At 38.8% G+C, this 14,162-nt stretch overlaps 1 protein-coding gene across 4 annotated transcripts in view; it reads right to left on the reverse strand.

Moving 5' to 3' along the window:
* ITSN2 (intersectin 2) overlaps positions 1-14,162 on the reverse strand; it is an 80,104-nt gene that overhangs the window by 28,973 nt on the left and 36,969 nt on the right. Inside the window, exons 8-19 of one of the 4 annotated variants that reach the window (XM_015620801.3) lie at positions 12,992-13,116; positions 11,702-11,765; positions 9,478-9,615; positions 9,302-9,387; positions 8,035-8,297; positions 7,225-7,374; positions 6,857-6,997; positions 5,979-6,066; positions 5,218-5,357; positions 4,238-4,318; positions 2,350-2,486; positions 769-1,214 (exon numbers count right to left, since the gene is read on the reverse strand). In XM_015620801.3, coding sequence (XP_015476287.1) covers positions 769-1,214; positions 2,350-2,486; positions 4,238-4,318; positions 5,218-5,357; positions 5,979-6,066; positions 6,857-6,997; positions 7,225-7,374; positions 8,035-8,297; positions 9,302-9,387; positions 9,478-9,615; positions 11,702-11,765; positions 12,992-13,116 — 1,859 coding nt within the window. Of the gene's footprint in view, positions 1-768; positions 1,215-2,349; positions 2,487-4,237; positions 4,319-5,217; positions 5,358-5,978; positions 6,067-6,856; positions 6,998-7,224; positions 7,375-8,034; positions 8,298-9,301; positions 9,388-9,477; positions 9,616-11,701; positions 11,766-12,991; positions 13,135-14,162 lie in introns of all 4 variants that reach the window. The other 3 variants (XM_015620797.3, XM_015620804.3, XM_015620803.3) reach the window with 3 other exon arrangements.

A 14,162-nucleotide genomic window follows, 5' to 3' on the forward strand; every position in this document is an offset into this window, starting at 1 on the left:
GTTGCAACAGTAAGTGTTCAGCAGTGTGCATGAAGATTTTATTTAGAAACCTGAAATAGTAAAATAGCACAACTTCCATTTTCTTTGCCTATCTGTTCTCCAAGTCAGTGACTGATGTTGCAAACAGGGAATGTTTTACAAGGTTTAGCTAAGGTGTGCAAGTATCTTTCAGCCCGGTTCTAATTTGATCCTTGCTGATCTCAGTGAGAAAAGTGGTTAATAAAAACTGACAAGAACTAATGAAGGATGAAATCAAATGTGTCTTCAGAGAAAATATTGTTAAAGCACTTTTTTCCAAGTCCCACAGCTAGAGTTAGGTCTAGTCATTCAGTTCTTATCTGTTTTTATCTGAGGCATTGAGTAATGCAAAAATAAACTACATTTTACTGTTAATAAATCACTTTTCTGCCCATCTCTCATCAATGAGCAAACACCCTCTGTATTAGTATTCCATTTTAATGACAGAAAGTGCAAGCCCTAGGAAAAGCCTAAAATATAACTGTTCCCAGAAACTGCTATTTGTTGACCATGATCACTGGAAGATTTGTCATCAGAGTCATAGGTGCTGAAAATTGACAGAAGTAACTTACGCTTATAGGATCATTTGTAACTGATAAAAAACATGAAACATTACTGGTTTGGGTTTTTTTTAATTGTATCTTTGGCAGAGACTTCTTGCCTTAGAGTCACATCAACAGCAGTATACCTGAAGAGTGAAGTAACACTCAGGAAAGTAAAAATCCGAAAGTCTAATGATTTTGAGATTACCTTCATTTTTCCAGGGTGGCTTAAGACTTTTCCCCTCTGTTGGCTTCAACAGATCTGCAAACTTTTCATTTATGTTTATTTTAGAAGTGTGTTTATCCACCTCTTGAAAGTTGGTTGCTTCTTTTATCTTTTTTATCTCCTCGTTCTGCTTGCGCCTCTCCTCAGCTTCTTTTGCTATTTGTTCTTGCTTTCTTTTATCTTCTTCCAGTTGCCTCTGCCTTTGTTGTTCCACGTCCCTCAAGATCATGGCTTGTCTGTTTTTCTCCTCCTCTGCAAGAAGCTGTTTTTTGTTTTCCCTCTCTCTCATCATGGCAGCAGCTTCTTCAGCTTTCAGCTTTTCCTGGACTTTTTCCTGCATTCGTTCTTCCTCCAGTCGCTTCTTTTTCTCTTCCTCTTCCCTTCGGATGTTTTCCTGCCATCGGTTCTCCTTCTCCCGTTTTGCTTTCCTGGAGGAAAGGAGAGAGGTTAAGAGAACACAGACATAAAAATGAATGAGATTGTGTTCCTACAGTAAACAGTGACACTTGTCAGTAAAACTGAGCTTATGACTTTGACCACTTTGCTCTCAGGGTCATCAGCTCTGCCACAGACCACAGCTTAACATGGATGCCAGTGTATTCCACATAAAAATAACAAATGGATTAAAAATCTCGAATTTTGATCCATCACCTGTGCAGTGCCTTCAGGAGCACTTCTGCCCTCCTGCATCCTAATGAGCAAGAACTGATCTAATAATTGAGCCAAGCTGGATTTAAGCTCTCCAGGAAGGCAGTATCCAGATCTCCTGATTGGAATCAAGGACTGCCAAACAGACTAATTTCCCTCAGGTACATAGATAAAAATAGCCTTTGTGCACCGATCTTGGCAGCTTGGTATTTTTGCCTTCAGCAGTTGCAATCTATCCAATGTGCTTATCCCAGCCAGGACCACACTGCAGCAGACAGGATCTGGAAACCCAACTGTATTCTCTGTAACTATTCAGATGTTATCCTGTGCCTCAGCTGTCTAAAGAAGCTAGCATCCAATTCAACGCAATATTTTAGCTGTCAAGACCTTTCTGCTGAAGAGGGAGGACCTAACCCTTTGGGCCACCTTCTTAAAAATGTCTAGATGAGACCTTTTCATCCATTCCCTCTAGGACATCCACTCCTCTGATGGGCATTAGTGTTTCCAAGCACATGGCAGGATGCAGTAGGAGCTGTGCAGTGATGCTGTTACTCCATCACACAGCTGTGTCCAACCAAAAAATTAACAGGCTATCACCACATATATGGCACATGGTTCTCTTAAACAGACTGTCACAAATGTTATCAAACTTCATCACATGCAGAAAAGTGGTGTCATGAGCAAAGCCCATAAAACACTACAAGGTCACCAGCTCTGTTTCTTTAGTCAAATCAAATATAAGTCATTGAAAATCTCAGATTCAATCCTGCTTACATGAGTGGTACTTTACATAAAATGCTTCCCCTAAGGCAACCAATACGATATACTTTTACATTAAAAATATAGATCTTATCTTAAAAGTCACAACAGCATTGTTCTAGTAACTGCAGCACTGATACACTCAGCCATGGTTACCTTGCAGCTTCATCTTCCAGTCGCTTCTTCTGTGCAAGTTCAGCTCTTCCTTTTTGTACCTCTCTTATTTTGTCCTGTTTGATCCTGTGGAGTTGCTCCAAGGCTAATTGCTGTGTGCTGTAACTTTCCCTCAGGTCCTAGGGAGGGAACAGTGGAATATATAAAAGGGAATAAAGCCAATCTTTGAGAAAAGCATCCAGGCATTTAATGCTTTTTCAACCAGGCTTTAATGTAAATGGCCAAAGTAATATTAAGTTATTAATAGTCCTTGGAGGTCACTGCAAAGAAAATCAAATCAACAGAAGTATAAGAGGAGATGGCAGGTTTGCCAAGTCATTGATGTAATTTGGGCTTTCAAAGAGCCCTTCCAGTCCTACACCTGCTGGAAATGCCAAATACGACAGAGGAGAGGGGAAGATACAAAACTGAGTGTTCCAACACAACATTCCTGAAGGCAGTGAATTGTATTTTAAGTAACTACAAGGAGATAGATTTCAGCTGAAATCCAACACGGTACCATAACCTGAGAAAGCATCCTGCAATAGGGTGCTTGCTCTTGGTGCTTCCTGATTGATCAGTCCCATGTTTAAACCAGAAAACTTTCATAAATATACCCAGCAGTCTTACCACTGTGGGAAAACACAGCTTAAAGACACTTACTCTGACTGGACTTTTCCCCTGTACTTGTAAACTCCTCAATTTTAGACTTTTTCTTTTTGAACACATCCTTCAATTCCTATTCCACCTCCCTCTGAAAACAATCTTTTATTCCAAACAAAAAATCAGCATGAATCTTTTGGATAATTAAATTTACAGACCAAAAAAATCAACAATAACAGAATTACTTTACATTGTACTTCCCCATGTTGCAAAACACCTCTAAGATACTTCAGGTTTTTTCCTTAGGAATCCTGCTGATATACATTGAACAATGCAACAGCTAAGCCTTGATTTTTGTATCTGATCTCATAAATGTAACTAAAGCAATTAAGAACAAATCATTCCCACTACCATATGCACCTCTACCAATAATCATGTTGCCTAAGAGATATGGTGCAATTTACATGACAAAGGCAAGATAACAAGATTGCTGTATCACTGAAAGTCTCTGTAGCAACAAGATCAAACCAAACAATTGACCACAATTCTTTTTCTCAAATATATTCAGCTGGAAATATTTTTCCTTCTTACTTTGCCCATAATTTCAGGAGCACTATGGAAGCAAACTTAGATTAGGAAAACTCTATATCTTTAAGGACAGAAAAACCCTCATGCAAAGCAAAACAAAAAGCTCAGTTAGGCAATTCCATTTTTTTTTTTCCACATAAATTATTCTAAAAGTATTTCTGACCTCAGCAGACAAAAGTAGTGTTGAAAGACAGCAAGTAGGTTTTAGTACTGGGTTAATCTGGAGGTTTGACAGCATTGTTTGCCATACCATATTCTGCACTCTGATGCTACTTCCAGACTTCTAAACAAGACCTCAAATGCCTGACACACAGCTCAGGATGGATGGATACAGGTACAGAGCAAGAGATGGAAAAGTGGGAGAAGACACTGTTTCCATCTGAGACAATTTTTCTGGTTAATGTTACCCTAACTAGGAAGAAAAATGTTTGGGTGAAACAATTTAAAGAACAGTCCATTATGAAATTAAAAGTCAGTATTTTGTTCTCAGTATTCTGCAGTTTGGATTTCTAAGCAGGTAAGGACATTAAGCCTTTAAGAGGATGTAAAAGCTAGCAGAAAGTAAAATAGCCTGTTGATTTTCTTTTGGAAAAATGTATTTAATAAAAATTTAATGTTTGTACATCCAAACAAAAAGTGTAAGCAGAGAAAAATAGCGAAATAATTAAGAACCAAAAAAAGCCAAAGATTAGAAAATAACCTTAAGTAAGAGGAAGAGGTTGTTGAGACAGCTTAGCAGAGACAAAAGGCACTGAAGAACAGAATCATCCATATTCTCACACTGTAAGATAAGGTAGATAAAAAGCCAATTAATCTTTGCACTGTATTTTGAAAAACATATTTTAGGGAAGACTGAATTGCGGATGCAGCCACTGAACACAGCAAGCCATGCAATAAACAAGTAACTGAAAATGCCCATTGCATGAAGCCACTTATAAAAAGAAAATGAATTCCTTACATGATTACAAATTTTTGTGGCTCTTTTTTTATTGAAGAGTGCAGAGCCCTTGTGCTGGCCCAGCATCAATCCATTACTTAAGGACAAAGTTCCCACCAGTGCCACTTAGAGTAAGCTGGCAAATAAAGTTAAATGGAGGTGTGCTCTACCCTGTGAGAGCTGCCTAAGTTTTTAGGCAGGCCAAGAGTTGCCTCAGAAACAAAAATTCAGAGCCAGTGGTCAGCAACTCCGGGCTTCCAACAAATTAAGGAATATTAACAAGTAAGTGGCCTACAATTACTTCTAGGATCACACCCAAGTCTGCTACCAGACCTTGCACAGTGTACTGTGAAACTGTGCAAGTCTATTACTAAAAGTCAAGTGTTCAGTACACAATTCAAAAATAACACCAAATATTACCTCATACTGTAAGAACAGAATGTGCAAGGGCCTGAAAAACTTTACTTCTAAATCAAAATGTTCCAGAAGGCAAAAGGTGAGAGTGAGCAATAGTTGAGTCATGCAAAGCAATAGTTAGGAGGAGACTCATATTTTAGTACATTAGCAATAGGTTTGCATTTTTATTGTATCATTTACTCCAAGACTTCTAATGATTCTTATTTGACACTGAAGTTGGGGAAACCTTTTTGGAAGCCTGGTGAAAGTGGTACCAATCTTTATGGCTGGATGAAGAACTAAAATACAGTGCTTACAAGTGTAGGCTATTTAGATAATGCAAGTACCTTAAGCTGACTGTTAAATTCATCCATTTCAGCAAGTTTAGAAGCAGTTTCCTTCTCAAGGGCATCTAGCTGTTCTTTAAGTCTTTGGCATAATTCTTCCTTTTCTTGGGACTTCTTGTGCACTGAATTGACTCCTGTACCTGCATAAGGAAAGACAAGCAATTTCACCAGTGTTTCTGAGTTTTTCTTTATTTTTTTCCCCAGTTTTTAATAATTGTTTGTTATTTTCCTATTATATACACAATCCAAACCTCCTTCCTCACAAAAATTTGATTTACCTTCCTATTCATATACAGCACAAGAAAGAAATATCCCCAGCACTGAACTAAGGCACACAGACATTCCATGCAATACATACAGAACAATTTGCAAGTTGTTTTTTATAATATCAGACCAATTCGTATCAAGTTTCTCTAGACAGAGACTTGCAGTGTAATTTGGAGACAAGACCAATGTAAACTTTACATAAATTAAATCCCTTGAGTTTGGACTACCAAAAAAAGGACAATTTGTAATAATATACGTGAGCTACATAGTCTGTATAAATGAAGTTTAAAGTTTAAATTTCTTGCCAAAATGTGTTTGTTTGCCCTTTATTTGGAACATAAAGGAGATAATGGAATGCAGGTGAGACAATGGCACTAACTGGGAAGATGTAGAAGTGAAGGTGTTATTAACACCTCTGTACCCTTCAGCCTTGATTAGAAGGGATGAGAAATCAGCAAAGCAATCAAGAACAGACCTCATGTGCAGGCACTTACTCTGTGTGTTTTCAAGTTGAGCATTCTTTATCCTTTCATTTAACAATTGCTTTTCAGGAACCAAATAGATCAGTTTGTTCTGATAATCCTGTGTATGTTGAAGAGAACATAATTTTTTAATATTGTTTATGAATCACTAAGTAAAACTGAGTTACTTTTCAACATAGCTTCAACCCTTGTTAATGAAACAGGGATGCAAGTTATCACTACTGGATAAAGAAAAACATTATGTCTATAGTCTTAATGGAAATAATATTACAGTTGAAAGCTTTTGACCCCAAACCATTAACACAACTCGAAAAATATTTAACAAACATGCTTAACGTGTAAATATTATCACAAGACAGTTTAAAGTGACTGCCCCAAGCCTAACATAAAACAGTAACATGGAAAGAAGCTTCCCTGATGAGTAGAAGCATCACATATGGCAAAGGATAATTTATGGTACTCAACTGATTAGAAATAATTAATGTCTTGTTACTCAAATAAAGAAAAAAAAGATGAAAGAGCAGCAAGGTAATTCAACCTAAACACCAACTTGGTCTGAACACAGGACAACATTCCTCAAAAAAATCTGAGTCTGGAGCCATAGAAGAATTCAAAACTAAAGAGAAGTCTCTGTTATCAGTCCACAAAAGAATAGTTGAGGTTTTCACAACTGTTTTTTAACTCTCAGCTTGTTTTAATACACATAATCATTTGTTTAACACCACACACAAAACTAAAAGCCTCTGCAATAACAGAGGCTCTGCCTATTTCCTCTCTCTACTGCAATCCAACTGACTCCACATTCCTCCCCATAGGGATGCACTATCAACAGCATTAGGGAAACACAGAATATGGTAAAAGAAAACCATAAGCTTAACAAAGGTACACACCTCAAGCTGTTGCTGTAGTTGCTTGATTTCCATGATTCCTTGGTCATACTTCCTATCCAAGGCCTCCAGCTCAGTTTTTCGCATTTGCTTTTTGCTACGAATATCCTGCAACCTGCCTGAGATCTGCTGATGTTTGTCAGTCTGGAAAGAAAGCAGAGACAGATTACACCACATATGGCAAAAATCCTTTTGCTAAGCCTGCAGGCAGGTTAGTTCACAACCAGTTTTCTAAAACAACCCGAAATAACTGCTTTAGATTCATCATCCAAAACAGAGTAGAACTCCTAATGGGCCATTAATGCAGGTATTAATATTTGTATAATTTAAAATATTGTATTTCAGCATATGTGGTGGAATTCCTGTCTTACCAGGGCTTCTAATTCAAGATTAAGGCTCTTCTTTTTAGAGGTCAACTTGACAATTTCTTCTTGTTCCCTGTTACGCTTATTAAGAAGTTCTTGGCGACGGATCCTCTCCCACTCCAGTCGTCGCTGGCGCTCGAGCTCCTGCTTTGCTGCCTGAGGAAAAGTTACATTACCTTAAATTACAGTGGAGATGCAGAACTCAGAGACCATGATTTAATGTAATGTGCTCTATTTCTCAACAGCACAACAGCAACACAAAATAATGTCTTCTCTCAAGTGCTCTTATACACTTCAGCATCAAAGAATGAAGGAAGTGATCCTACAAGATTCTTCATGCCACATTCCTGAGTCTGGATGAAAAAAGCTTCATAATTCAGAAAGCCTCTGCAGCTTGGAATATTGCCCATAAAAGAGCACATTAACAGATACTGCTCATAACCTCCTTTGAGTATTTCACAGAACTCCATAAAATATGGAAGTATGATACATACACTGAGACATCAAGTAGAAGCAAATTTGTCTCAAGTTTGGCTGTCAAAATGTTATCAATTATGAATTTAGTAGAGTCTTGTCTGGAATACAAATTTTTGCAGAAATGCAAGAAATATGCCTAAGAAAAATCTCATGTGTCCTATGAAGTATCTGAAAATCTTTAACCTATACCAACATTTGTAACAGACACAAATGGTGTTCTATCTCCAAGACAACCTGCCATCAGCCAGGCCAGGGGACAGAACCAAAGCACTCAAACCCTGGATGCTACACGCACATACACATTCCTTAGAGCATTAAAAGTAATGTTAAGAAAACAACCTCCCGCCTTTCTATTTCTTTCCTCCTTTCTTCTTCCCTTTGTCTCTCCAGCTCTCGTTGTCTCTCCAGCTGCCTTTCCATCTCCAGTTGCCTCTTCCGTTCCTGCTCCTGGCGTTCCCTCTCTCTTCGCTCCTGTTCTTCCCGTTCTTTCTGAGCCTTTCTTTCAGCCTCTCTCTGCTGCTGCTCCAGCAGGACCTGTCGGCGTTTTTCCAGCTCCATATTTCCCCTCTCATAGTTGGCTTTCCTTTTGTCCTCAAATGTCACTAAAATAAGGAAAGGTCATTATTTCTGCCTTGTGCAAAACAGCGCTCTCAAACAAGGACCTCAGTTATACCACTAAAGATAGATACTTCTTGGCAAGCTCAGGTTGTTCAGTCATGGATGATGTAAGCATCTTCCATTTGTTAAAGTATTATTTTTCTGTTCAAAAATACCTCTAAATTTTCCTAACTATATTCCAACTGGGGAGGAAAAAAAAATAAAAGAAGAAAAATTTCCAGTTTAAAATGACCACAAAAATGACTTGAATGTTACAGGAAAGCCTCTCACTCTAAAGAATGAAAGATGAAAGAATGCTAGAGAAAAACAAAAGAACAGCTTTTATGAGCTGGGAGAAGACTGTCTGCTGTTAAAAAGGTTTTCCAGGAAACATTAACACATTGATAAAGAGCTTAGTTTTTCAGGGTGCTCCCTGTAAGAGTTCCTGGAGTTACAACTATGAGACACCAAAACAGGATCAAGCTCAATTACTGCACACAAGGATAAAAAGAGACACAAATGGTTTATGCCCCCAGCAACCACCCTTCCAAAAAGAGAGGCAAGTCCTGGCTTGCAGTGTCCCTGCAACACTGTCAGTAACAGAATCTAAGGTATGTTCAAACTGCTTCCAGTTTGCAGAGAATTGAACTACGCTGGACCCCCAGCTTTCAGAATGTTCTAGTAATGCCAGGAACTTTCAAGTGAAAAAAATTTGCAGTTGCACAGCAGTGTCTGGCTATGAAGGGTTTATTTTCCAGAATACATTATTAATCAGCACACTTTTCCTTTCCTACAGCTAAAAATAGCCCCTGTCCCTGCCTTCTCAATTCTATTAGATGTAACAGTCTGACTACATCCACTTAGCAACCTTCTTACCATCCAAGTTAAAAGGGATCTAGCTCCTGAAATGAAGCTCTCTGTGGATTTGATTATTTCCACCACTTTCTAAGAGTTTTAGTGCCCTTCAGAAACAGCCCCATACATTAAGAATATGAACTCTGTTTTTTACCTGGCTGTTTTTTCTGTGGCTCCTCCTCTTGTACAGCCTGGTAAGATGGCAGAGTTCCATTTATATTTTCAGTATATTTTCCACTCCTGGAGGGGGAAGAAACCCCAACCCACCATTGTTAGAGAAATAGCACAGTTATGTTAAATATATTACGTTTCACTGCCCTCAGTGATTACCTGAAAGAAGGTGGCACCAGCTCAAGGGGCAGAGTCAGGGGCAGTGGCTGCCCAGCTTTGGCCATGTCTGTGAGGTGCATGGCCAACACAAACTCATCAGCCTTCAGCTGCCCATCTCCATCTATATCAGCCAGGGACCTGCAGGGGTTCAACAGCAGCACCAGTTAGAACCAAACATCACAATCACTCACAAATTACAGCTGTAACAAGGCATTGTGGAAAAACAATTTAAAAAACTAACAGTTCCTGTGGAATGTTTTGGTAGAAATACTTACAGTTAATAACAAACAATTGCTGAGGGAGATATTATTTGATTTAATCATGTACTGTTATTCAGATCACAGAATCATGGAATGGTTTGGGTTGAGAGAGACCTTAAAGATCATCCAATTCCAACCCCCTGCCATGGGCAGGGACAACTTCTACTAAACCAGGTTGCTCCAAGCCCCATCCAACTTGACCATGAACACTTTCAGGGATTTGGAATCCACAGCTTCTCTGGGCAGCCTGTTCCAGTGCCTCACCATCCTTACAGTAAAGAATTTCTTCTTAATATCCAAACTAAACCTTTTTCAGTTTGAAGCCATTCCCCATTGTCCCGTCTCTACAGGCCATTGTAAACAGTCTCTCTCCATCTTCCTTGTAGGCTCCTTTCAGGGGAAGCTTTCTTTTCAGCTTCACTGAAATATTCTCTTCCCCAGCCTGAACAAACCCAATTCTCTTACATTTCCATAAAATACTGAAAAATGGACAGGAAACGGTAAGAAGTATCTCTTGCTTTATTGCATCAGAAATAGAAGAACTGGAAAGTGAATCCAGGACTGCTCTTAACCAGCTCAAAATGCCAAAGACTACTTTTTCAATTTTTTTTTTGAAGCCAAAGAAAACATTACATAAAATTACATCAAATTCTACAAGAGGAAGCTTTGCACAGAATTCTTTTTTCCCCTTGTGTCTCCTTGATTATGCAGGGAAGAAATGAGCTGGCACAGAGTAACTCACAGTGGGTTGGAAAAGGACCACCTACCCCCTCTAAGGAACAGGAGATCATACTAGCCTACAAAATGTTTCCCACAAACTGTGGGGGCTGATGGGGTGTGTGTGTGTGTGTTTGAGAGAAACCAGTTAAATGCAAGAAAGCAGGAGTCTCTAAGAACTATCTATAGAGACAGAATTGCTGAAATGTGTCCTTAGACTGCACATAAGCGAAATGCTTAGTAAAAACACAGCTCATTAAAAAAGCAGTTAAAAAAACCTCCTATGAAAAACAAAAAGGAAACAACAAACACCAAAAACACACACACACCCCACAGCGAAAAACAAAAGCAGGAGATGATGATATTTTGTTATGTTCACACACCAGCACTATTCACATGTAACAGCACCACTATTTCAGTAATTACCATTTGGGCTGTTATTCAGTGAGGGTTCAGAGAGCTCCTTGCACTGGCCACTCATACCTTCAGGATATACACCCAGAAGGAAAAGAGCCACTGCACACCTGATTTATTCCCCCAGACTCCAGAGAGGAGCAATACAACCCCACATTCCATGTTTATCTTCACAACATGAAACTAAACAAGGTGAGCTCTGCTGCTGCTAGACACACAAATAACTGTCCTGGGACAGAAGAAGAAGAAGAAAGGGAACTCAAGAGGAGATGTAAAGCTGTTGTGAATTCTGCTTGGCCACTAAATTTCACATATACATCTGAGTTATGTCTGAATGTGTAACCTAAAATGCCACATCTAGCAGAGCAGATCACTCAGACCTTCAGACAACTCTCACCACTTTTATCAGCACAGTAAAAACAAGTCTTAACAAAAGTGTAATTTGCAGATATCTTTAGGGAAACTGCAGTGAAACTCAAAAGAGCTGAAAAGTTACTTAATCTTCCTCCATATTTACAACTAACAACCTAGATTTCAGAATCCTGCTTTTGAAAGGAACAAGCCCTCAGCTCAGCAAGAGTATCCCTGAATCAGAAATTGAAGTTAGCATCTCTTCTATTATACAGAGTCTAACAAATACACACAAAGAATGAAAAACTGAATTATCTCAAGGTGTCTTTTAGAAATGTAACTAGTGAACAAACTTAGTTTAACTAGCAGCTCAGTTTCTGTTTATGATTTTAGATCTTCAGTGTCACTTTATCATTTCTTATTTAAAAAGTACATTTCCTCTCTTAATACTATAAAGACACTGAATCAGTAACTAAACTCACCAAATAGTAGCCAGCTGAGTCTGTGAAAGATTTGATTGCAGAAGGGCATTCCTTGCTTGAAATCCTTAGTGAAAGTGTAAAATATTTTTATTAAAATAAACACTTCATTGAAAGATTCACGAGGCAAAAAAATGGGTCACTAACTGGGGCATGTTTATTTTTAATATTAATCTAATCCATTTTCATCAGTTGGTTTTACTTCCATTCTTAACAACAGGCATTATAACCTGAACACAATGAAGATGTAAGTATTCTCATGTACCTTTTTCTACTCAGAGCACCTAACAGAAAAGCTGACATGAAAAATGGGTATTTATGGTAATCCCCACAGCTGTCACAAAAGCACAGCTGACTGTTGGCCTAAACACCTGGAGAGTTTTCCTTGGTAGCAAAGAATCAGACACATTTCTAGGCACATTGAGGAAACCTTCAGCCCAAAATCGACTGAACAAGATAAAAAGCATTGAGACCCTTTCCTTAAAGAAAGGGTTGTCCTCTTCCTTTGTAGGCAAGGGAACTGAGGCAGAGTGCTTACTCAAAATGGGAAATCTAACTAAGACACACATACTGACTTTACACCTACTGACTGCTTGGCCAGCGCTCTCTACTTGCTGCATTATACTGAGGAATCCCATTTCATAAGAACTTTTGTAAAACTCTCTTGTATTAACTTTGTATGAAGTCTTTTGAAGCCACCATAATGCTGTGGCCCAGCACAGATGTCACTGGAAATCAACAAGGATCCAATTAAATTACTTTGGAAAAATCCCAAGCAATGGCTGCAGTTCTGTAGTGTCTCCCCCAAGCTGCTTTCTTGCAAAAGATAAAGCCCAGGTATCTGAGCACTGACTGATACAGGAGCACATGGCACAAAAATGATGGTGAACGTCCCCCATCTTCACAAGAAAGTCTCAGTCCAAAGAGCGATGCTTGAAAAATGCCTGCTGACTTTACAGAGCTGCACTCCACAGCCTCGTGGTTCTCAGGCTCCTCTGATCAGACCCCACCAGTGCAGGATTCTCCTCTTCCCTGCAACAGCTGCTGTAGCTTCCCCAGTGTATTTGGCTCCTCCAGGTCTAACACAAAGCCCAAGACAATGAACTGGGGGTTATTACCACTTCTTGGCTGGCTGAAACCCACTCTCTCCTGCACCGGTCTGAACACCAACATTTCAGCTTTTACTTCACATGCAAGTCAAATCCCAAGCTGGGATTCTATCCCTCAGCCTGTGATGTTCAGAGGCAGGAAACACTCTGGTTTTTCCCATTCCATACCAAAAGTCATACTCACCTGATAAATATCCACTCATACTTTTATCAAGACTGTTAAATTTCTGTCTGTATTTTAATCTGGAGGCCTGAGGAACTGCCCAGTCTGAGGATGTAATCTTTGGTGAATTCCCAGCTAGTGATGCACTAGAGGAAGAATTTGAACTGCAATATAATTTCAAAACAAAACAGAACAAAAACAAAGCAAAAAAAAAATCCAAACCAAACCAATCAACCAAATATTAAAAGAAAACCAAAAGAGAAAAAGAGATAAAGAAATAACTCTAAATCACTTGGCTTAATAAAGAGCCAATGAACAGAAGATATGTAACATCTTTCAGTAAAATGAAACAATTTCCACAAAGTTTTACCTCTGCTAACTTGCTATAAATAATTTCATCACAAATACGGAATTTTACAGTCAGAGTAGGGATATATTTGTAAGGAAACAACATGTAGATTAGAAAATCCTTTTCCTTTGGTATCACAGGCACTAATGCACATAATTGATCCTTCTTCCACTGCAAAATAATAGTGTAGGAAACCACCTCCACTATCCCAGAGTGTTGGGTCATTGGTTAAGTAACTTCAAGATTAAATGAATAACCATGAGAATAAACATGGATCTGATGAACTCTCAACCAAAAGCAGCTTCTAAAAATGTTTTAATCACCATACTCCAACCCTACCTCTTCTTTCTGTTAGTGACAATGACATGCTGAGTGAAGCTTTCCCAACTCAGTTTCTGTAGAATAGTGCTGAAGAAGGGTTTAGACAGACCCATAAAACTTTTTCTAAACTCCCATCATTTGCAGAGTTCCATCTCTGAAAACCAAACTCAGGAAAGCTGAATCCAGCCTGCCTTGTTTAAGGTAATCCCCTGCTCTGTCAAGTTGAAAAAAACCCTAAACTATTTGAAGTGCTATCCAAGGCAATACAGAATGCTGATGGAAACAAAGCCTCTCCAGCACAATGCTGGATTGACATCCCCTGCATGGAATGAGACAACATGATGGTGAAAATGCTGCCAACAGTAACACTGGAGAAGGGCTCCTTTGTACACCATCAGCAACAGAAAGCTTTCCAATTAAAAAAAACAACAAACAAACAACCAAAAAAAAAAAGAAAAAAAGATTATTTCAGGCATATGTCATGCCTACATCTGCTGGTATCATCTAGGACATCTGCTGGTA

This window comes from Parus major, chromosome 3 (assembly GCF_001522545.3).
Source record: "Parus major isolate Abel chromosome 3, Parus_major1.1, whole genome shotgun sequence".
Taxonomy (NCBI): domain Eukaryota; kingdom Metazoa; phylum Chordata; class Aves; order Passeriformes; family Paridae; genus Parus; species Parus major.